This window comes from Coenobita brevimanus, chromosome 64 (genome assembly GCF_032717465.1).
Source record: "Coenobita brevimanus isolate Jiangsu-jjx chromosome 64, ASM3271746v2, whole genome shotgun sequence".
NCBI lineage: Eukaryota > Metazoa > Arthropoda > Malacostraca > Decapoda > Coenobitidae > Coenobita > Coenobita brevimanus.
The window spans coordinates 10399388-10424024 of NC_137017.1; the positions used below are offsets into that span (position 1 = coordinate 10399388).

General features: G+C 43.3%; 1 protein-coding gene across 3 annotated transcripts in view; it reads left to right on the plus strand.

Annotated features, from left to right (window-relative positions):
• Positions 1 to 24637, plus strand: part of Ide (Insulin degrading metalloproteinase) — a 111609-nt gene that overhangs the window by 24108 nt on the left and 62864 nt on the right. For 2 of the 3 annotated variants that reach the window (XM_080276195.1, XM_080276197.1), the window contains exons 3-5: positions 2125 to 2332; positions 9070 to 9239; positions 21532 to 21654. In XM_080276195.1, the coding sequence (XP_080132321.1) occupies positions 2125 to 2332; positions 9070 to 9239; positions 21532 to 21654 (501 nt within the window). The remainder of the gene's footprint in view (positions 1 to 2124; positions 2333 to 9069; positions 9240 to 21531; positions 21655 to 24637) is intronic. The other variant, XM_080276196.1, reaches the window with a different exon arrangement.

Sequence of the window (24637 nt, forward strand, 5' to 3'; positions counted from 1 at the left end):
TTCTGGCCATCCTCCTTTTGGGACTTTGGCAAAAGCTTTGCCATTGCATTTGACATCTCAAAGGCTTTTGATTGAGTCTGGCATAAATCTTTTATTTCCAAACTGCCCTCTTACGGTTTCTACCCTCCTATCTTTGCCTTCATCTGTGGTTTCCTTTCTTGTCGTTCTATAGCCTCTGTTGTAGACGGCCATCATTCTCCTAGATCTATCAATAGTGGTGTTTGTCAGGGCTCTGTCCTATCACCAACTCTTCCTTTTATTCGTCAATGACCTTGTAAGGTGTACATCTAACCCAATCCAATCGTACGCTGATGATTCCACCCTTCACCTTTCCATTCGGTTTCCACAACTCCCATCTCAGCAGTTACTTAACAAACAAGGGATGAGGCTATGGCACACCTAATGTCTGACTTGGGTCGTATCTCTGATTGGGGCAAAAATAATCTTGTTGTTTTTAATGCATCAGAGACTTAGTTTTTACACCTATCAACCTGACAAAATCTTCCATGGGAGTACCCACTAGTGTTTAATAATATCTAGCGCAATCCTGCATCATCTTGAACATGCTTAGGGTTTCATTCACTCGGGGTTTATCTTGGAAAGATCACATTACATCTCTTGTAAAATCTGCTTCTAAGAGATTAGGTGTGCTAGGCCGACTCCGTTCCTTCTTTACCCCTGCACGGTTTTTGGCTTTATGCACAGGTTTTATTTGCCCTCGTATAGAGTACAACTGTCATGTGTGAGGAAGCTCCTTGCATACAGCTCCTCTCAATAGGGTGGAGTCAAAGGCTTTTCGTCTCATTTAACTCTCTTCCTCTTACTGGCTCCCTTCAACCTCTGTCTCTTCACCGCACTGTTGCATCTTTATCTCTTTTCTATCGCTACTTCAATGGTCGGTGCTTCTATGAACTGTCAGCTTGCATCCCTTCACCTCTACAACTTGTGCGTAGCACCCATCTAGCAACAAACTCTCATCGCTTTTTTTTCCACGTCTCTAATGCAAGAGTTATCCGTTACTCCCAGTCCTTCATGTATGCAACAGGTCAACTCTGGAACTGTCTCCCTCTGTCTGTATTTCGTACTTCCTATGATCTCCAGTCTTTCAAACGCAGTATGTCCTGGCATCTCAAAATGAATGGATCTTGCTTTTGGCTCTCTTTTGCATTGTTTCAATTTTTTCTTGGAGGGAACAGTTTGTGTGCTCCTGGCCTTTGGTGCTTTCTTCCTTGCATTAAAAGAAAAAAAAAAGTGTGTGTGTGTGTGTGTGTGTGTGTGTGTGTGTGTGATTTTATTTTTATTTTTTATTTTTTTTTCTGGCACCCTCCACTATACCCTGTTAACATTGGTAAATGTGTCCTGAAGTGTACAAAAAGTTGAGGACCACCGCTTTACGGGATTAAGACATCTGGCTATAGATAGATAGCTAGATTATTATTGTCATCATTGGTTTTATTATTATTATTATTATTAATATTATTAATATTAATTTTTATTTTTATTATTATTAGTGGTTGGTGGGAGCACTCACCATCCACTCACTTGATGTAGTGCTGCTCTCGGGTGCCTGCCCGTTCCTCTCTTCCTTCTTACCATCCTTCCTCTTTTATCATTATTTCCTTCATTTTTTCCTCCTCCTTCTGTCTTCAGTTACACTGAGCGACAAGCCAAATGGTTTCCTGTGCACCAGAAAACCATTTACTGCGCTGGATGGTAACCATATAACCAAACTGTGGCGCCTGGCGGTTTAATGGGCAATTTAGGCACTCCAATCGGATTGAGCCAGTGCAGTTTTATATCCAAGGGACGGTTGGAGTTTATTGCTCATATAATGCCACTCAGGGATGAGTGAGGCTGGTCACTCCCATCTTAAATGTCAGGACCAACTTGCCTAGCCCCGGGCTCCTATGCTTTTCGTGGGGTGGCATAGGATTGGATGATGGATTATGGATGGATTATTATTATTTATTATTATTATTATTGCTGTTGATTAGTTATACTGTACCTTTATTTTATTTATTTATTTTTTGTATGCTACCTCATCTTACCTATGAGTGGGAAAAGAGAATATGACAACGATGCTGATGATGATGATGATGATTTTTACTCTTATTATTAACTTAGGAAGCATGTCTGATCCCCTGGAGCTGCCTGGCCTGGCACATTTCTGTGAGCACATGCTGTTCATGGGGACACAGAAGTACCCATGTGAGAATGAATACAACAAATACCTGTCAGAGCATGGCGGTTCCAGCAATGCATACACTGCAGCCGACCACACCAACTATTATTTTGACGTGGCTCCTGAGGCCTTTGCTGGGGCCCTTGATAGGTAAGACTCTGCATTAACTCCTTGTTATGTGTTTTTGTTTGTCATGTTGTAGTAGTAGTAGTAGTAGTGTCAGTAGTAGTGGTTGTAGTAGTAGTAGTAGTAGTAATTGTTCCTTGGGCAGTCTGGCCAAACAGCCCTAAGTCCCTAAGGAAGGCCATAACCAAGACCGGGCTTTCCCACAGAGCTCTCAAGGAGTGTATGTTGTGTTGTTGGCACAGGCAATTGTGTGCAGTGGAGTCTTCCACAATGTACTCTATGCTGCGGGATGCTGTGTTCCATCGTGGACAGGTGTCAGCGACGGAGTCATCCAGCCTTTTCTGATAACTCAACAAATACCTGTCAGAGTATGGCAGTTCCAGCAATGCATGATGCCAACATCTCATCTTGGCCAGGTGGACCCTGTCCTTATGAGGGAGGTAGGATTCAGAAGGGTTGATAACAGGAGGCCTTGCATGCAGCTGTGTGTTGTCTTTGAGTAACTGAATAGACCAGTGAGTAATTTTAGTACGGATATGCTTCTGGAAGCTGGTTTGAGGCGGGCGAGGGAGGAGAGATGACAGTATTTTTGTATGATATCATGTGCTGGCTGTTGTTTTTATGTTCCTTGGTATGTGTGGGTATGCTGCCATGTAGTGCAGTGGATGGTGTGGGTTTGTGGAGGCTGGGGCAGGAATTTGTGCACCTCTCATATCTAGATGATCCTTGACTTTGAGGACTTTGATTTCTTGGTGTAGGTGATCTGTGGGTGTAGTAGTTATGCAGCCTTTGAGTATTTTTTAGGGCCTTGTTCTGTATGGTCTGTAGAATGTTGTAGTGTGTTTTAGTGAGGCTAGAAGCCCATGCAGGGCTTGCATAATTCATCACTGAACATATATATGTTGTTTGTATACTGTGGTGGTGATTTCTTTGTTGTTTCCAGATGTTGTATGGGCAAGTGACCTTAAGGCATTGAGTCTTGGAGTTAATTTATTTTTAATTTTCGTGATGTGTTGTTTAAATAACATCGATGTATTGTACGTTACACCAAGGATTTTGTGTGTGGTAGGGGAGTGTTGTTTATGCTGAGATGTGGAATGTGACTATGTTCTGCCATCCAGTTTGTGAGAAGGGTCATTGTAGATTTGGCTGGGGCTGTATTGAGTCTGTTTGTGGTGAACCATTCGTATAATGTTTTGAGGTAAAGTTGGAGGATGTATGTGGCTGTGTTTGCATTTTTGTGTGTACATGTAAGTGTTATGTCATGTGCATAGAAAGCTATGTGTATTTGTGGTGTGTGAGGTGTGAGTATGTCTTGCATGTATAGGTTAAGAGTCGGGAACAAAACAGATCCTTGAGGGATGCTGTTTGTGAAGTTTCTGATGCTTGATGACTGACCAGCAAATGTTACATGTGCACATCTGCCTGCTAAATAGTTTGCCAGCCATCCTTTTGTGTTATTATGCATGTTTGTGTTGAATAATTTGTTTGTGAGGTTGTGGTGGGGGATGGCATCAAAAGCTTTGTTAATGTCTAGTGTGACTAAGAGTGTTCTTTGTGGTGGCCTAGCTGAATTGATGCCATCAAAAACTCTCTGTGTAAGGTGTGTAAGAAGGGTCTTTATGGAGTGTAGTGGCCTACAACCATGTTGTGATGGGGCTACGGTGATGTGAGGTGTAACTAATTATAATACCAGTTGTTCAGTGACTATGGAGGGGGTGCAGAGGAGTGTGATGGGGCAGTGTAAGGAAGTTGAAGTGGGGTCTTTGTTGGGTTTGGGGATAATGATGATAGTGCCATGCTTCCAGTTGTTGGGTATTATGTTGTGTGAGTAACTGTAGTTTGATAAGTTGGTGAGTGCTTATAAGCCTTGTGGTCCAAGGTGTTTAAGGTGTATGATGCTTATGTTGTCTAGACGATAGGCAGATGAGTGCTTAAGGTTGCTAATGATATGCTTCCTCTGGTTGTAAGTGAAAGGTGCGAAGTTTGGCCCTGTGGGGAACTGTCTCTTGCATTGGATGATGCGTCAGAGGACACTTCGGGTGTCATGATGGGGGTTTAGATGGCTGGCATGTGAAAAGTGATTGATGAGAGTGTTTGCTTGTTGTTTGTTTGAGGTTATGGTGTCTGTTGTTATGATGGCAGCTTGTGATTGTGTAGTGTTGCTGTTGGAGAGTGTGACACTGTTTAGTGTTTTGTAGAGTTTGCCTGTGTCTTTTATGTTTCTCCCAGAATCGTGCTAAGTCTGTGGTTTGTTCTGCTAAAAATAATTTCATCCATACTAAATGCTCTCTACTCTCCAACTCGAATTCTTCCCACTGCTTCTGACAGCTTGCGAAAAACCTTTCTAAAAACTTTACCTCATCATTCTTCCCTCCTCTTTTCTACTCTGATGGTTCTGTAGCTGTTTCTTCTACTGATAAAGCAGATCTCTTTGCTTAGACTTTCTCCATCAATTCCACCTTAGATGATTCTGGTGCTGTTCCTCCATCACTTCCCCTCTTAGACTTCCTCATGGCTGACATTAAAATTTCTTCACCTGGTGTATTCGTTGCCATCACAGGCCTTAATATTAACAAGGCATATGGGCCTGATGGAGTCCCTCCTGTTGTCCTCAAGAACTGTGCTTCTGTGCTTACACCCTGCCTAGGTAAACTCTTTCGCTTTTGTCTATCAACTTGTATCTTTCCTTCTTGCTGGAAGTTTTTTTTTTTTTTTGAGTAAGAAAGAACCAAAGGCTAGGAGCCCACAAACAATTTTTGCTATCATTCAGCCTGTTCCCAACCCTCTGACTATCGTCCCATTGCCTTAACATCCTGTATCTCAAAAGTTTTTGAGTCATTTCTTAATAGAAAAATTTGAAAGCATCTTTCATATCACAACCTTCTTTCTGATCATCAGTATGGGTTCTGTCAGGGACACTCCACTGGCAATCTTCTCACCTACCTTTCAGACTCCTGGTCATCCTCCTTTCAGGGTTTTGATGAAAGCTTTGCCATTGCACTTGACATCTCAAAGGCTTTCAGTTGAATCTGGCATAAAACTTTAATTTCCAAACTGCCCTCTTACGGTTTCTATCCTTCTATCTGTGCCTTCATTTCTAGCTTCCTTTCTGGTTGTTCTATAGCCGCTGTTGTAGACGGCCATCGTTCTTCTCCTAGATCTACCAGTAGTGGTGTTCCTCAGGGCTCTGTCCTATCACCAACTCTCTTTTTATTCATCAGTGACCTTCTAAGCTGTACATCTAACCCTATCCATTCGTATGCTGATGACTCCACCCTTCACCTTTCCATTCGGTTCCTGTAACGTCCATCTCAGCAGTTATTTCAGGAAACAAGGGATGAGGCTATGGCACACCTATTGTCTGACTTGGCTCGTATCTCTGACTGGGGTAAAAGTAATCTTGTTGTTTTTAATGCATCAGAGACTCAGTTCTTACATCTATCAACTGGACAAAATCTTCCACGGGAGTACCCACTAATGTTTAATAATATTCTGCTTAATTCTGCATCATCCTTGAACATGCTTGGGGTTTTATTCACTCGGGACTTGTCTTGGAAAGATCATTTTACATCTCTTGTAAAAATCTGCTTCCAAGAGATTAGGTGTGCTAGGCCGACTCCATTCCTTCTTTACCCCTGCACAGTTGTTGACTTTATACACAGGTTTTATTTGCCCTTATGTAGAGTACAACTCTCATCTGTGGGGAGGCTCCCCACATACAGTGCTTCTCAATAGGGTGAAGTCAAAGGCTTTTCGTCTCATTAACTCTCTTCCACTTACTGGCTTCCTTCAACCTGTGTCTCTTCACTGCACTGTTGCATCTTTTTCTCTTGGCTATCGCTACTTCAATGGTCACTGCTCCTCTGAACTGTCAGCTTGCATCCATCTACCTCTACAACGGGCGCGTAGCACCCGTCTAGCAGTAAACTCTCATCCCTTTTCTGTCCAAGTCTCTAATGCAAGGGTTAACCATTACTCCCAGTCCTTCATTTATACAACATGTCATATCTGGAACTGTCTCCCTTTGTCTGTATTTCTTGCTAGCTATGATCTCCAGTCTTTCAAACGCAGTGTGTAGGCATCTCGAAATGATCGGATCTTGAATTTCGCTCTCTCCTGTATTTTGTTTTTCTCTTGGAAGCAACAGTATTGTGGGCTCATGGCCTTTGGTTCCTTCTTCCTAGCATTAAAAAAAAAAAAAAAAAGAATAATCAAAGTTAAAGTTTGCTGTTCTGATATTTTATTGTGTAATTGAGTGTTTAGTTCTTGTATTTGTTGTACAGTGTCTTGTGTACCAGGTGTTGGGAAGGTTTGTAGTGTGTCACATTGATTGATGAAGCCTTGAATTACTGGTGTGAAGTTGGAGTTGTGTCTCTTTCTGTTGCCTCTAGGGTTGCGTCATTTGTCTGCATTTTGAATAATTGTATTGAAAGTGTGCACAGTTGTTTTGATGTTTGTGATGGGTGTACTGTTTTATGTTTCAAAGTTTTGTTCTGTTTCAACTGTGAAGGCCTTCCAGTTGGCTCTCTTATATTTAGTGTGTGTGTGTCTGTGGCCAGCTGGGGTGATTCTGTTTTGGTAGTGATGATGATTGGGAGGTGGTCAGAGCCAAGGGTTTTGACCACTCTCCAGGATGTTGTGGGGGTGAGGTTTGGGGAGCAAAAGATGATGTCTGGGGATGATGGGAGGAAGAGGGCATGGTGTGGGATATGGGTATGTTGATGGAGATTGTTGAGGATGAAAAGATTATCAGTTTGGGATTGTAGTATCAGCCCTCTGTCTGTGTCAGGGTTGTTGACATGCCAGGCCGACACATAGGCATTGAAATCACCACCCAGGATGATATTGGGTATGTTAGTGATGTGGTGTATTTGAGGAGAGTAATTCTGTGGTACTGTGAAGGATGACTGGGGGGGAATGTGTGTATTGGCGATTGTTATGTGTGATTTGTTAACAGAGCGAATTTGAAGTGATTGAATTTCTGTTTTGGTGTCGTGTGGGGGGAGAAGTGATTTTGTGTGTGCTCTAGTGTCTGAAAATTTGATGAACTGGTGTACCAGGGTGATGAGTCCACCGCTACCACCATCGGCCCAATCTTGTCTAATGATGGTGAAATTATGAAATGTTGGTACTTTTTGTGGCCTGCGTAGTTTTGTTTCTTGTAAGATGGCAGTATGTTTTGTTGTTTGATGAATTGTGTGAGTTTTTGGTGTTTATGGCATCTATGAGAGAGGGGGGTGCAAGCTGGGAGCAGGGCAGCGAAGTGGCAGGAGATAGGGCGACATGGATGCAATTTGTTTGTGGCCATCTCTTACAGGATTGGGGCGTCTGGCAATAGATAGATAGATAGATAGATAGATAGATAGATGCCATCTATGTTGTTGTTGCTGTTATTATTGCTTAACCCCAGTCTTTGCCCAAACAGACTCATGAACCACAGGTAGCAACTGATTTTAAGGGGCCATCCTACAGGTACATTACACTACTGTACATACACTGTGTAGGAAATTGGCACACACTTGTGGTAGACAGTGCCTCACCAGGGTCAGATCAGAGTCCTTTTCCACAGTAAAGTGCAGAGAAGTGTGATAAGGTATGACTCTTGGGAGGATGCTGCAGCTCCACCCAGGGCACACAGCACTACCATGCGTAGGTTTCTAATCAGTACCCCCCTCCCCCCCCTTCTTTCTTTAAGTTAGGTACTTCTTACTCTCAGGTTTTTTCCCGATCTGTTGACCCTACCACACACATCTTTAGGTGGGAAAAGGGGTTGGGTAATAGTAGTAGTAGTAGTTGTTCCCCAGGCAGTCTAGCTGAACTGCCCCGAGTCCCTAAGGAAGGCCATGGCCGAGACCGGGCTTTCCCACAGAGCACTCTAGGAGTGTATGTTGTGTTGTTGGTGTAGGTAATTGTGTGCAATGCATAATAGTACGGGGTGCTGTGTTACATCCTGGACAGGCATAAACGATGGAGTCGTCCAGCCTCTTCTGATAACTTAGAGGTTGGGTTGGTGGTAATGGTGATGGTAAATTACAAGAAATGCATTGCTCTTTGCCATCAGTCAGATTCTGTTTTGTTATCTAATTTTTGTGGATACAAATTCACACTGTTAGTTTATCGGTTCCTTGACTGTGATTACTCGTATATCCAAATTTGATTTCGTTTAGTTTGTCTTTTCACTTAATGCAGATTCTTTTATAGCCAGAGTATTTATTTATTTATTTATTTTTTCAGTTTGTCCTAAATTCATTGAATGTTGATTCATATATGGAAATTTGATTTTCTTTCACTTTGTATTTTCATTGAATGCAGAGTCTCTTATATCCAGATTGATTTAATTTCTCTTTGTCTTTCTTTGTATTCAGATTCTCATATATCTGAGCTCATTTTCTTTCAGTTTGGTTTTTCATAGAATGCATATCACTTATTCTAAATATTATTATTTTAGTTAGTCTTTGGTGAAGGAGTATGCCTTCACAGGGTGGCACCAGTATAATCTCTGCCTGGTTATACAAACATCCAATGACTCCTTTCCTGTTCTCCAAATGGAGGGTGGTGGACTGTACGAAAAGGGCAGCTTCCTACCGCAGTCCATGAGGCTCACATTCAGATGAATATAGGGCCATGACAGCAGGAACAAGCCATTGTATCTTGCTCTTTTTTTGCATTCTGAATCCTACTTCACCTCATCTTTGGGTGAGAAAGAGAGGCTGCAATGATGATAATGATGGTGATGACTGTCTTTTCATTGAGTACAGATTCTCCCAGTTCTTTGTGACTCCACTGTTCACTGAGAGTGCTGTGGATCGGGAGGTGAATGCAGTGAATTCTGAGCATGAGAAGAACATCCAAAATGACTATTGGCGCCTGGCTCAGCTTGAAAAGTCCACGGCAGACCCAGCACATGATTTCAGCAAATTTGGCACAGGTTAGGCTGTCAGCTGTCTGTAGGTGATTCTACACTGTGTGACAAGTCAAATGGTTTCTTGTAGTTCAGGAAGCCTTTACTACACTGGGTGGTAACTTGCAACCAAATGGATGCCAGGATGCCTGGTGATCTACTGAGTTGAGGTTCTTCATCTGGATATAACCTATAAGGGATCATATCCAAGGGGTGGCTGAGGTTTATTTCTCACAAAATACCACTCAGTGACATGCTGCTGGCCACAATCACCATAAATGTATGAAATAAGTAGCATAGCCCTGGGCCCCTAAACTTCTGATCAGGCAGTAAAGAACTGAATAATAGATATGTAGGCATAGGCTGTCAGCTGCATGGAAAATCCTTGTTATGGCATTTTTGGTCTGGAAAGTGTTTGGAGAAAAACCATGAGATAGTTTGGTTACATGGAGAGAATGGAGAATGAGACTCACTAGGAGAGTGTGAATTATCTCTTGTCACCCATAATCCCATTCACTAATATGCAGATGATTCAATGCTTCACAGTTCCTTTACACATAACTACTCTTTCACAAAGTTTGATAGCTTTAACTCCCAACTTCACACAGCAGTCACCACAGAGATCTATATAAGATCACTGAATGGGGACAAAATAACATTGCCTAATTTAATGCTAGGAAAGCCAAATATATCCAGTGTAAGATAGACTGATATTGCCCAATTCTTATATTACCTTCAGTGTAACCAGTACTCCTGTCTCTGATAGTATTGAAATTATTGGTGTTTTGTTAAAGAGTGCCCCAAGTTGGAACTCTCATGTTAGATCACATGATATTACAGCTTCAGAGAAACTTGGATTGTTGCATAGAGTCCATAATTTCACTGACAAGCAATCAGCTATAATTTATATGAGTCATGTGCACTCTCAGCTCAAATATTGCTCCTCCTTGCGAAGTGGATGTGGGGAGGTTGCACTGAAACAAATGGACAAAATTCAGAACAAAACAGTAATAATAATAATAACAAAGCATTTAAGATAACTAAAGTACCTCCCCTGCAAATAAGGAGTGTTGCCTCTCTTGCACTGTATTGCAGATACTGTACTTTTATGGCAAATGTTCAGATGAAATTTCATCCATTGTGCCACCTCCGCACACCTTCCCCTGTGCTACATGGGAATCTGGTAGCACTCATGACGTATCTGTCACACTGCTTCACTGCAGAACTTCAGCCTCTCAAAATTCCTTTATTCCTCAAATGACCTCTCTTTGGAATTTGCCTCACCAAACTTCATCCCAATGCAGTTCATCAAACTGTTACAGATTTTTTATGAATGGAGGAGATCTGTAGTATGGGGTATGGATTTTTTTTTCTCTGTTTAACTTGTTTTTCCTTCCTCTGTTAATCTGCTGTAAAAAAAAAAAAATAATAATAAAATGTGAGGTTGAAGGGAAATGGTAGAAGGGGAGAGCAAAGATGAGGTGGATAGATAGGGTGGAGAGGTATATGGATGAGGGTGGTGTGAGTTTGAGGGAGGGCAGCCTGATGGCAGAGGACAGGATAACATGGAGGCAGTTTGTCTGTGGCCACACCCTCCATGATCAAGGTGCCTGGCCATAGATAGGTGGATAAGTAGATAAATAGATAGAAGAACAAACTTTCCTGGAGAATCCTCTGTTGTGAACTGCTGTGGGGAAGTTTCTGGGAAGGTGCAAAGTGCCTGTGAGATGGATATAGATGGATAGAAATTTTCTGTCCATCTGTCTGTCTGTCATTTGCCAGACGCTGTAATCCTGCAAGGGGTGGCCACAAAACAAATCGCTTCCATGTTGCCCTGTTTCCTGCCATTTCGCTGTGCTCCACCAGCTCACACTCCCCTCTCATATACCTCTCCACTTCATCCCTCCATCTCGTCCTTGGTCTCCCCCTCCCTCTTCCTCCCTCCACCTTACTTGCATACACTCCCCTACTGTAGTTAGTCTCTCATTCCATCCTCTCCACATGGCCAAACCACCTTAGTGTACTTCTTGCAACACTTTCTATCACATCCACATCCACACCACTATTCTCCTTCACATCCTCATTTGTCAGTCTGTCTCTTCATGTAACTCCAGGTAACTCATTTCCACTGCCCTCATTTTTTACTTATCTTCTTCCAACAAGGTCCAGGCTTCTCTTCCATACGTTATAGTTGGTTCCCCCCCAGTATCCCTGCTTGTCGTAAAAGGCGACTAAAAGGGTTGGCGGAGGGTTAGTGCCCCTCCCCGGAAAACAACTAACTATTTCTTATCACTACTTTCAAAGAACCAGCAGCCCATCCTCCCCCCAGTATCCCTGCTTGTCGTAAAAGGCGACTAAAAGGGTTGGCGGAGGGTTAGTGCCCCTCCCCGGAAAACAACTAACTAAAAAAACAAACAATAAGCCTCGGACAAGGACTGACCAAACGTTGACGACCAAGGACCGGACAAAGGACATTGCAATTGGAACGTGGAATGTAAGGGGAGCAAATGATGAGGTGAAAGAGAGAGAGATTGTCCAGGTGCTTGAGGATGCGAAAGTGGATGTATGTGGAATAACTGAAACAAAATGGAGAGGAGAAAGTGTGAGAGAATGGGGTATATGTGCAGGAGTAGGTGAGAATGAGAGGGCAAAGGAAGGAGTATGTATAGTTGTGAGTAAAAGATGGAAGAGGAGCATAAGACAGTATGGATCAGTTGGATCAAGGATTGTGTGGGTAAAGTTGAAAGTTGGAATACAAATGTGGGCGATTGTGTGTGTGTATGCGCCAGCGCAAGATTGTGCTAGAAGAGTGAGAGAAGAGTTCTGGACAAATGTAGAAGTGTGCATGGAAAAGTTTGGAAAGAATGATAGAGTGTTTTTGATTGGTGATATGAATGGTAAAGTTGGGAATGTGAAGGTGGATGGAATAGTTGGTGAGTGGGGTGTGCCTGCTGAGATAGATGAGAATGGGAGTGCATTAGTGGACATTTGTGCTGGGAGGGGGTTGGTGATAGCCAATACCCTCTTCAGGCATAAAATGATCCACAGGTATACATGGCGAGTGATGAGAAGGGTGGGTGGTGAATTGAGTGAAAGGAAGGCAATGATTGATTATGTGTGTGTGGATGAAAGGATGCGAAGATGTATATTGGATGCAAGAGTTTATAGAGGTTGGGGGAGTGGACTTTCTGACCACTACTTGGTGGTGGCCAGAGTTAAAGTTCAAGTAAGATGGAGGAATAGAAGAAGGGAAGGACGAGAGGAAGGAGTAGTTGCAAGGAGAGTGGAAAGGTTACAAGAGGATGAGAAAAAGGCAGAGTATAAGAGAGAAGTGGAGGAACGATTGGGCAAATATGAGTTGGAGCATATGGGGGACGTGGAAGGTGTGTGTAGAATATTTACAGAAGAAATATGTGCAGCATGTGATGTGGTGTGTGGAAGGAAGAGAAGACGGAGGGGGGTGCAAGGAACAGCGTGGTGGACTGAAGAGGTGAAACGGGCTGTGACACAAAAGAAGAAAGCATACAATGAATGGATGAGAAATAGGGGCGTGGAAGAAGTTGAGAGGCGGAAGAGAGAGTTATATGTAGAAAGAAAGAGAGAGGTGAAAAGATTAGTAAGAGAGAGTAAAAAGAGAGTGGATGAGGAATTTGGAAGGAATTTGAGTGTAAAGTGGAGAGACTGTAAGAAAATGTTCTGGAAAGAGGTGAAAAGAGTAAGACAGGGTGGAAGTGAAGTTAGCAGGGGAGTGAAAGAAAAAATGGTAGATTACTAGTGGAGAAGGGAGAAAAAGTGAGCAGATGGAGAGAACACTTTAAGGAATTGTTGAACGTGGAGGATGGAAGTAATGCGAGTATAAGTGGCTGGGGAATGGCTGGAAGAAGGAGGGAGGTGAGAAGACAGGAAGAAATCAGTAGGATAGAAGTTGTGGAAGCAATGAAGAAAGTTAAATCAGGGAAAGCCCCAGGAATTGATGGAGTGTGTGGTGAAATGCTGAAGCATGGGGGAGAGATAGTAGTAGAATGGATGTGGAAGATGTGCAGATTGGCCTGGGAGGAAGGTAGAGTCCCGGAGGATTGGAAGTCAGGTATAATTATTCCCTTGTACAAAGGAAAAGGGGAAAAAGAAGTGTGTGGTAATCATAGGGGCATTTGTCTTCTTAGTATAATAGGAAAAGTATATGGTAGGATACTTATTGACAGAGTTAGAGAAAGAACAGAGAAATTAGTTGGAGAAGAACAGGGAGGCTTTAGGAAGGGGAAGAGGTTGTGTAGATCAGATATTCATTCTTAGATCTTTAGTGGAAAAGTTTCTAGAGAAGGGAAAGAAGTTGTATGCGGCTTTCATGGATTTGGAGAAAGCATATGACAGGGTGGATAGACTAGGATTGTGGAAAGTGTTAAGAATATATGGAATAGATGGGAAGTTGTTGAATGCTGTGAAGAGTATGTACGATGGTGCAAAGGCTGCAGTGCGTGTGGATGGTGAACTAAGTGAATTTTTCTCTTTGAAAGTTGGGTTGAAACAGGGATGTGTCATGTCTCCATGGCTGTTCAATCTGTACATGGATGGGGTAATAAAAGAGGTACAAGGTAGGGTAGTGGATGTTGGAGTGGCCCTGGTGAGAGAGGATAGTGTTTGGAAACTCCCTGTACTGTTGTTTGCAGATGATACTGTGTTGTTGAGTGAAGACGAAGGGGAGCTGCAAGGCTTGGTGGATGAGTTTGAGAGAGTGTGTAAGAAACGGAATCTAAAGGTGAATGTAGGGAAGAGTAAAGTGATGGTCTTTGAGAGAGGTGAAGTCAGTGAATGTACAGCGAGGTTGGATGGTGAGGAATTGGAAAATGTATGTTTAAGTACTTGGGTAGTGTGATGAGTAAGGATGGAAGTTTGGAGGGTGAAGTGCTTGAAAGGGTACAGCAGGGAAGAAAGGTTGCTGGTTCTTTGAAAGCAGTGATAAGAAACAGGGAAGTGAGCATGGAAGTGAAAAAGTTACTACATGACAGTACAATATTGTGATACCAACTCTAACGTACGGAAGTGAAGCTTGGACGTTGTTGGAAGGACACAAGTCAAGAGTGAGAGCAGTGGAAATGAGTTATTTAAGAGGAGCCTGTGGAGTCACATGGAGAGACAGGCTGACGAATGAGGATATAAAGGAGCGTTGTGGTGTTGATGTGGATGTGATAGGAAGCGTTATGAGGAACACACTGAGGTGGTTTGGCCATGTGGAGAGGATGGACGGTGAAAGATTGACGAAGAGAGTGTATGTGAGTGAGGTGGAGGGGGAAAGAGGGAGGGGGAGGCCGAGGATGAAATGGAGAGATGGGGTGGAGAGGTATATGAGAGAGGGGGGTGTGAGTTGGGAGCAGGGGAGTGAAATGGCGGGGTACAGGGCGACTTGGAGGCAATTTGTTTGTGGCCACCCCAAATGGGATTGAGGCGTCTGGCAATAGATAGATAGATAGATAGCTTTTTTACTTCCATGCTCATATCCCTATTTCTTATCACTACTTTCAAAGAACCAGCAGCCCCTCCTCCCTTCTGTAGCTTTTCAAGCACGTCATTCTCTGAACTTCCATCCATGCTCGTCACACTACCGAAGTATTTAAATGCATTCACATTTTAATTTCTTTGTCATCCATACTGTTCATTCAGTGACTTTCTGTCTCTTGAAACCACAACTTTACTCTTACCTACATTCACCTTTAGATTCCATTTCTTATGCACCCTCCCAGACTCATTCACCAAGCCTTTCAGCTTCCCATGTCTTCACTGAACAATACAGTATCATCTTCAAACAACAGAACAAACAGAAATTTTAATATTCACCAATGTGGGACTTGGTGTGTATTGACGTTTCACCTCATGGCTTCCTCAGAATGCAAATGTACAGTAAAAGCTCACTAAATGGACTAATTGGGGCCCAAGCCATTCCAAAAAATGTGAAATTCTAATAGTAGTGACATCTGGACTTCCCCCTGCCAACCCGGACCTTTTCCGACATATCAGACATTAGTTGGGATCCCACCAACTTTTTTTTTTCATTAGCACTGTTGCTTCATTACATGTTATCTAACTCATATCACGCAGTCTGCTTCCTCAAGATCCTGACACACTCCAGTGCCCATCCAACACCCATTATCAAGGTCACGACAACCACCCAGTGCCCATCCAACGTCCATGATCAAGGTCAGGTCACGACAACCACCCAATGCCCATCGTCAAGGTCACAGCAACCACCCAGTGCCCATCCAACGCCCATCATCATTGTCACGACAACCACCCAATGCCCATCCAACGCCCATCATCAAGGTCAGGACAACTCACCCCAACTTCCTCATCCTCCACCATCCCCCTGCCCAAGCTGGACTGAGGTCAGGCAGTCCGGACTGTTTATCGGACTTTTCCTGATATACAGTAGTCCCTCATTTATCCACTTGCAGTACCTGGGCATGATCATTGCCTGGATGCTGGATATTGGCTCTGTTAAACCATTACTTGAATTTACTTACCATTATCCGGATGTAAAAGTCCCTGAGAACTTCAGCCAGTCAGCCAGCATGTTCAAACCTTCGGTATCATGGTCGCTGGGCTCAAACCGTGAGCAAGAAATAGGCCATAACCCACAACCTGAGCTGAAATGTCCATCCACCCCTGTACTGAATGGTCAAAGTCGCATGCTTACCTGACCATTCCCTACAAACCTGCAGCACCCAAGTAATACGACCGTAACCCACAAGCAGTGTCAAAATGTCCGCACACATCCCCACCAAATGTCCAAAGTCGCGCAGCCACCGGGCTGTCTTTCCCAACTGCCGCCACGCATCAAACACAGACCGCAAGCCACAAAGTACATGTTCTGTGACAGCAGCTGTCTGCCTCTCTACCGAACGTCCAATGTTGCCTGGTCACCGGGGGAGAGAGAGAGAGAGAGACACACACACACACACACACACACACACACACACACACACACACACAGGGATTCCTTCCCATGATATCATTACAATATCAGTACAATAATCTCTGTATAAATGCATTTGATAGTACAGTATGTGTGTATGTACTGTATAGTACGTTTAGGTTGGGATGTGTTCACACACGTAATTTGTTTGGGAAACACACTTAACATATTTTCAAGAAAATCCCATGGTTAGTTTTGAAACAGCGGGGTAAGCGTCGTTCCTGGGTGAGGATTCCTGGTGGTCACCCTGCATGTAACACAGACCACAAGCCACAAGTAAACGTATGGTAAAAGCGCCCATCTGCCACTGCAATGAGTGATGGGATTAGTGTGGAAACTCCCCACCACCTGCTTCTGTCCGCTTCCCTACCGAATGGTCAGCGTCGGCTGGCTGGCCGTATTAGTCATACACTGCCTGAGGTGATGATATACTGGTCATCCGCTGTTTCCGTCACGTGCTAACCCTTGTCTGGGCAAATGGAAGTGAACCTTATATCAGATGTCAGTTTGTCGCGTTTTGCTTTGTCTGTGCTCGGATGCAACCATGGGGTGCGATATGGCAGTGCTGTACTGCTTGCTGACCAACAAGCCCGTACCTCAGTTCCTGCCTTTGTCTCGGCTGAGTGACTCGCTTGCAAGAATGGCTGTGAATGAGGTAGCTTTTGTGGTGGTCCCCTGCCTCCTTCAGGTTGTGGCTTTCCTGTGCTGTACAGTATTCTTGTGTGTGTGGTGGTGGCCCCATTGCCATCTAAGAGGCAGAAGAGGAAGGTTCTGACTCTGGAGAAGAAATGTGAGATATTGAGTGAGGTTGATGTGGGCTAGACCACAGGATGCATACTGCGGGAATATGATCTAGCCTCTTCAACATTGTTTGATATCAGAAGCCATGGGACAAGCTTACGCAGTACAGACAGGACTTCAGCGAAAGCACATGCAGGGGTGGCAGGAAAGTCATGCCCCAGGCCTGACACACCATTATCGACCAGTCGATATTGTTGTGGTTTCGCCAGCAATGTGGTGCCAGTGTGCTAGTGCATGGGACCAAGGTGAAGACTACAGCCAAGAAGTTTGCATGCCTTCACAACGTGTACAACTTCAAAGTGTCCGAGGGATGGCTTTTTCGGTTCAAGCTTCGCCATGGACTTTCTGGCTGTAAGGCACATGGCGAGGCCTTGGATGCCACAGTGGAGGAAGTAGACCCATTTCTCCAGAAAGTGCAATGCCTGATCAAGGACAAGGGCCTTGCCCTTGGTCAAGTCTATAATGCTGGTCTCTTCTACCACTTCTTGCCCACCAACACCCTGGCTGAGGAAAAGAAGAATGCTTTGCCTGGTCGGAAGTTGTCCAAACAGCGTGTTTGTGCTTTGTGCTGTGCCAGTGCTAACGGGATGCATCGCCTCAAACCCATTGTTGTTGGGCATGCAAAACAACCACATTGTCTTCGTGGGTTGATGGATAGCCTGCTTGTTGTGTGGTCAGTCTATGAAGGCCTGGTTTACCGCAAAGATCTTCTGAGGATGGCCCCACAGACACTTCGTCAAGGAGGTTATCGGTTATCATACGGAAGTCCTTGGTATCACTTGCGACCAGGTGAAGGCACTCCTGCTCCTGGACAGTGAACCTGCGCATCCTTTTGAAAAGGATTCGATTGCTTATGATGGGTGGATTAGGTGCATGTTTCTGCCACCTAATACAACTGCTCAGATTCGACCAATGGACCAGGGTGTTATCGTGGCTGTCAAGATACTGTACCACTGACGGTTCCTGAATGAGGTGATTGTGGTGTTGGAGGATGAGGATGGGACCGAGGGCACACGTGGGGAGCAGATCTCGCAGAATCTTCGGTGTTACGGCCTGAGGTCTGCAGTGTTCAGCTGGGTGAAGACATGGAAGGAAGTCTCCGTGAAACCTGTGGAAGTGGTTGGGAATCGAAGGTGAGCACGACTTTAAAGGGTATTACGTGGATGATTTCCACTGCTGCCTTCGAATGGCAGGATTGCAGGTGGACGTCGACGATGTGAGGGACTGGCTGGACTACAACAGTGGCAATGCCGGTTATCAGACTGTGTGATGAGGAGATGGCTGCTGCTGTCTTTGCGGGCACGAAAGAGGACCTAAAGACCGACAAGGATGAGGACCCTGACTTCCAGCCCTCCGCAACTCTTTCACTCCCTCATCTCAGTGTTCTCTGTTGCTACCTGGAGGGTACGCTGGAGTATGCCGAGCACCCGCATCGTGACAGGAAGTTGGTGCCACTCAGCATGGCGATGGAGCTGCGGGCAGTCGGGATGCTGTCATCCTCCAGCAGAATCATCGGTCCTATCGTTAGTCCAGGGTCGACTCCTTCTTCAAGCCTGCGACCCCCCATGAGTGCCAGCCCATTCTAATCACCACCACCACCATCTTGTTTCCCGCCTTCACCATCGGACCTGCAGTCGAGCACGTCGACATCCGTTGAGTCTCCATTGAATGTAAGCTTGTGCATGTCTTCGGAGTCTCCTGAGGTGGGTAGGCCACCATCACCGCATTGTTCGTCACCGCTCATTGCCCAGCTCCAGCAGGTAGAGGAGGAGAAGTTCTTTGACATTTGCTGAGTGCGAAGGGTAGCCACTAGACCACATGGGACAACTCTACACCTGCTGGAGGTGTGTGGGTTAAGAAGCCTGTCTGCAGTGCACTGGGTGGTAATTACCCCAACCGAATGTTTTTTGGCAGGGAACTTTAGGTTTCTTTCATAGTTTCCTTGGTGTAAAAATTTATTTAGGATATTCCCATGTTTGTTTTGATGTCAAAATATGGCAGAAATGACCTGAAAAGAGTTCCAAAATTAGGAGGGGTACACACATACAGTAGTATATAGGTAGGGTGTTTTTTGGTTAGCAGTGTTTTTTTTTTCTTTTATGTTTTTCTTGGTGTTGAAAATTATTTTGGATAATCGTATGTATGTTTTGATGTCAAAATATGGCAGAATGACCGGAAAACACTGCCAAAATAAGGAGGGGTGCTGTACATACAGTATTGTGTAGGTAGAGTGTTTTTTGGTTTTCAATGGCTTTTCTGCATGGTTTTCTTGGTATTTAACATTACTTTAGATATTCCTATGTGTGTTTTGATGTCTGAATATGCCTGAATGACAGGAAAATACTGCCAAATTAAGCATAGGTACTGCACAAATATATTAGGTATAGGTTGGAGGTTGGGTATAGGTAGGGTTTGAGTATAGTAAGGGAATAGTTTTCATTATCTGTGTTGCCACTACCCGGACATGCCTTTGCTCTATTACGTCTGGATAAACGAGTGATTACCTTATAAGAATTTAGTCTGATAGGCTCCTCATGTCTGATGAAAGCGAATTCCAGTATATTAAACTCTATTATATTGAGGTTTTACTGTATTCTGAGGAAGCAATGAGGTGAAATGTCGGTACATACTAAGTCCGATTTGTTTGTGGCCACCCCTTACAGGATTAAGGCGTCTGGCAATAGATAGAGTCAGAAATATTAATATTTTCATTAATTGGCCACCGAGAATATTTATGGTACTCTTTTTACTTTAATGACTTAAAATTGCTGTCTGTCCATTCTGAATGCTAAGCTTTAGCAATTCTTAGATTAACTTAGTTATTCACAGTTGACCATCTGATCAAAGTCTGAGTTAGGCCTGTGAGTCCAGCTGCATTACATTAACCTTGTATGTTGTTTCGGTCAAGTTAATTTTATTAATTTGTATTTCAGCTTTATAATCCTAAATTAATTCCTGAGTATTCCAAACTTTATCTCTCAAAATACTTAACTGACTTTGAATTCAATACATACTGGAGTAATACATTCCGGTTGTTTACAATTCTGTTGTAAAATGAATATTTCCATTTATCTAATCCGGTTCTTTCTGTATAAATCTGCTTATCATGGTCTCATGTTGACTGGTCTTCTTGCAGCTCAAAAATACCCCAGTGCACTTCAAGGTCGTACACAGTGCATAGTATCATGTAGATCTCCGTCATGTCTCCTCTTGCCCTATCGTATGCTAACATTGTATGTTGCTCTCCTCCATATTTTCTGCTGCCTCCACATCCTTCACCACATAAGGAGAACAGCCCTGATTTGCATATTTTGAGTGGGATCTAGCCAGCGTTACATGTAAGAGTTTAAAGATTTCTTCATCTAAAGACACAGTTGTTCACCGAATAAGCCCAACTATGCGGTTTGGCATGCTTATCTTCTCCGCAAGAGGGTCCAAGAAAATGAGCTTATTGTCAGTTATGACCCCAATATCCTTCTCATAGTTTACTTCAGCCATTTTTACTCACTTCTGTCTAAATTTGATCCCCCAGTTCTCATAAACTAGCATTTCTTAGGGTGAAACAACAGCAGCCACTTCTCTGACCATCTCTTGATAGCATCTAAGTCTATTCTATCTATCTATAGCCCGACACCCTAATCCCGCAAAGGGTGGCCGCAGACAAAACGCCTCCAAGTCACTCTGTCACCCACCATTTGACTACCCTCCCCCCAACTCACCCCCCCCCTCCCACATATACCTCTCAACTCCATCCCTCCACCTCATCCTCGGTCTACCCCTCCCTCTCCCTCCCTCCACCTCACCTACATACACCCTCTTAGTCAGTCTTTCATTCTCCATTCTCTCCACATGTCCAAACCACCTCAGTGTATTTCTCCTAATCTTCTCAACCACATCCACATCTACCCCACAATGTTCCTTCACTTCTTCATTTGTCAACCTGTCCCTCCATGTCACTCCACATGCTCCTCTCAAGTAACTCATTTCCACTGCTCTCACTCTTGACTTGTTCCCCTCTTGCAAGGTCCACGCCTCGCTTCCATACGTCAGGGTAGGGATCACAATACTATCATGCAGTGACTTCTTAACTTCCATACTCACCTCCCTATTTCTTGTCACTGCTTTCAGTGTACCAACAACCTTCCTTCCCTGCTGTACCCTTTCACGTACTTCATCCCTCAAAGTTCCATCCTTACTCATCACACTACCCAAGCACTCGAATGCACTCACATCTTGTAAATTGGTACTATCAGTCTGGTTCCTGATCTTCCTGTACACCTTTGTGTCATCAACATAGAGATAGATTTTACTGTCATTCTGAACTACTTCTGGCAGATCATTTATATAAAGAACAAACAATAATGGCCCAAGAATATGATGCTAGTCTTCAAGAAGTTATATGGAAAGGATGGAGAGCCATAATATTGCCTTTTTCTCTGACTGTGCTGTGTGAAATAAGCTTCAAAAGGTAAAAGTCTGGCCCAAGTTAGGATGAATGATATACGATGAAGATTTTTGTAATGAATTTTGATGCCATGTCTTTCACCTCAGGCAACAAGGAGACCCTTGAAACTATACCGCGTGAGCAAGGTATCAACGTTCGTGATGCACTCTTGCAGTTCCATGCAAAGTGGTACTCTGCCAACATCATGGCCTTGGTGGTCCTCGGCAAAGGTGGGCTCTTAGAAGCACTCTTTCCACTATAAATTTTCCACTGGCATGGACTTGCTTTTTAACCATGTTGGTAACTTTGTTAATTTTATCCTGCTTATTATGGGATGGAAATAAGACCCACTCCAGAGAAAGGGATGTTGAGAATCTTTGGGGAAGGGGAAAACCTGCAACCTTTGGAAGTTTAATCTTGGGATGTATGCAGTTTGCAAACTCTTGTGTATGAAGATAACTTGGCTGTTTTTCTTGAAGAACTGAGAGATGTAAATTGCAGTGTTATATGTTGTAGTGAGGTGAAAAGGCCAGGTGAGGCATATATAGAATTATGTTATGGTTGCATACTGTGTTGCAGAGGCAAACGAGAAAAAAAGGAACATGATGAACAATTTCTGATAATTGAGTAAGTGGCATGGCATGGAATTTTCTCCTCATTTCTGTTATGTAGTAACAGTTATGTGGAGGCGGTGCTGTCATGGCCAACCTCTGTTGGGGGTTTCCCAGGAAGGAACAAGATGTCATAGATAGTGATTAGAATATTATTTGCCTAGTAAAAATGGAATCGTAAGGTAAATGAATGTGTGACGAGCCTAATTTCTTTCAGCATTAGTAACTGAGCATCTTCTACTTGCTACACAGTCATCACTCAGTTGGGAATCTCAGCCGCATGTAAATAACTTCAAAATCTAACCTAAGACCCACGTTGTTATCAACTTTGTATAGTTTTTTTTTTTTTTTTTCCAGCTGTTGGGAAATTGATGTTTATTTGGTTCTGAAACATGACGTAGCTTCCAGTCCATAAAAAAACATAAGCTTTAGAGTGAATTGACTGGCTGGTTTATTTAAGTTGATAGGTGATGTGGAACATGTAAGTGTGGATGGTTATGCTTGTCAGGTGAAGTTAAAATTCCAAAGGCATGAGTATTGAGTGAATGAGTGTGTGACCCATTTAATTGGGCCTGCTGTTGAAAATTCTCCTTTTGTGTGTGTGTGTGTGTGTGTGTGTGTGTGTGTGTGTGTGTGTGTGTGTGTGTGTGTGTGTGTGTAGCATCCCATCATTAGGTGAAAAAAAAAATTTAATTGTTGTTGTTGTTGTTTTTGTTGTTGCAACCCCAGGAACATCTGAGCCCAGCAAATTGCAGGGTAAAGTGTGTTTTCTGGCAGTCTGTTATCCTCCTTGCAGCGAATAAGGGAAGGAATTAAAGGATGTTTGTATAACTGAGCAGCAGAGTTACCCAGCTATATCAGTGCAACCCTCGGAAGGCTGGTGAGATATACCAGCACCAAAGGTTTGGATAATAATAATAATAATAATAATAATGATGATGATGATGATGACGATGAGGAGGAGGAGGAGGATTGTTATTATTATTATTATTATTATTACTATTATTATTTTCATCATCATCATCATCATCACCACCACTGCCATCATGATCATCATTGTCATCATCATAATCATCATTATTATTATTATTAGTGGTAGGTGGGGGCGCTCACCATCCACTCACTCGATGTAGTGCTGCTATCTGGTGACCGCCTTTTCCTGTCTTCCTTCTTTCCTTCCATCCTCTTGTGTCATTCTTTCCTTCATTCTTTCCTCTTCCTTATGTCTGTTGGTGACTCTACACTGAGTGATAAGCCAAATGGTTTCCTATACACCAGGAAACCATTTACTATGGTGGGTGGTAACCATGGAACCAAATTATGGCACCTGGTGGTTTAGTGGGTAATTAGGCACTCCAGACAGAGTGAGCCTGTGCAGGTTTATATCCAAAGGGTGGTTGAAGTTTATTGTTCATGTAATGCCACTCAGGGATGAGTGAGGCTGGTTACCCTCATCTTAAATGTCAGGACCAGTTTGCCTAGCCCCAGGCTTCTACACTCCTCATGGAGCAACACAGGCTTGGATAATGAATGAAGAGAAAAAATATATATCATCATCATCATCCAATCCTACATTGCCTCATGAGGGGTGTAAGAGCCCAGGGCTAGGCAAGTTGGTCCTTACATTTAAGATGAGAGTGACCAGCCTCACTTATCCCTGAGTGGCATTATGTTCGCAATAATCCCAATCACCCCTTGGATATAAACCTTCACCGGCTCAAACCGATTGGAGTGCCACAATTACCCACTAAACCACCAGGCGCCATAATTCGGTTGTATGGTTACCACCTGGCATAGTAAATAGTTTCCTGGTGTACAGGAAACCATTTGGCTTGTCACTCAGTGTAGAGACACCCATAGGCAGAAGGAACAGGAAAGAATGAAGGAAAGACAGACATAAGAGGGAGTGTAGTCACCTGCAGGCAGAAGGATGAGGAAAGAATGAAGTAAAGAAAGACAGAAGAGGAAGGAAGGTAAGGAGGGAGGAGAGGAAAGGGCAGACACCCGAGAACAGCATTACATCGAGTGAGCGGATGATGAGTGCCCCCACCTACCACCGAAATATATATACAGTATGTATATATATATATATATATATATATATATATATATATATATATATATATATACAGTGGAATCTCAAATTTCGACAGTTTAGAATTCTGTGAATCAAATTTTGATGCATTTTGGAGTGGTCTGCCTACTTTACTTTTTGATGCAAAGTCGCATATTTGGATGCTCTCAGGGCCAGACTCCAACCAAAACAAACAAAGATAATATTTTTGATGCTAACCAAAATGCTAGAAGTGAAGGAAAATTATAAGAAAAAGTATGAACCTAACCTAATATTGTATGTGACATGTGCTGTCAGGGCCAAACTCCAGCCAAAACAAACAAAGGTATTATTTTTGATGTGAACCAAAATGCTAGCAGTGAAGGAAAATTATAAAAAAAAGTATGAGCCTAACCTAATATCATATGTGACATTTGTCATGAAGAGAATGAAAATCAACATCATTTATTCATACAGTACATGAAGCATGCGATGATATGGTTCCGAGACAATTCACCATCAAGTCAATTCGCCCATCAGATAATTCTC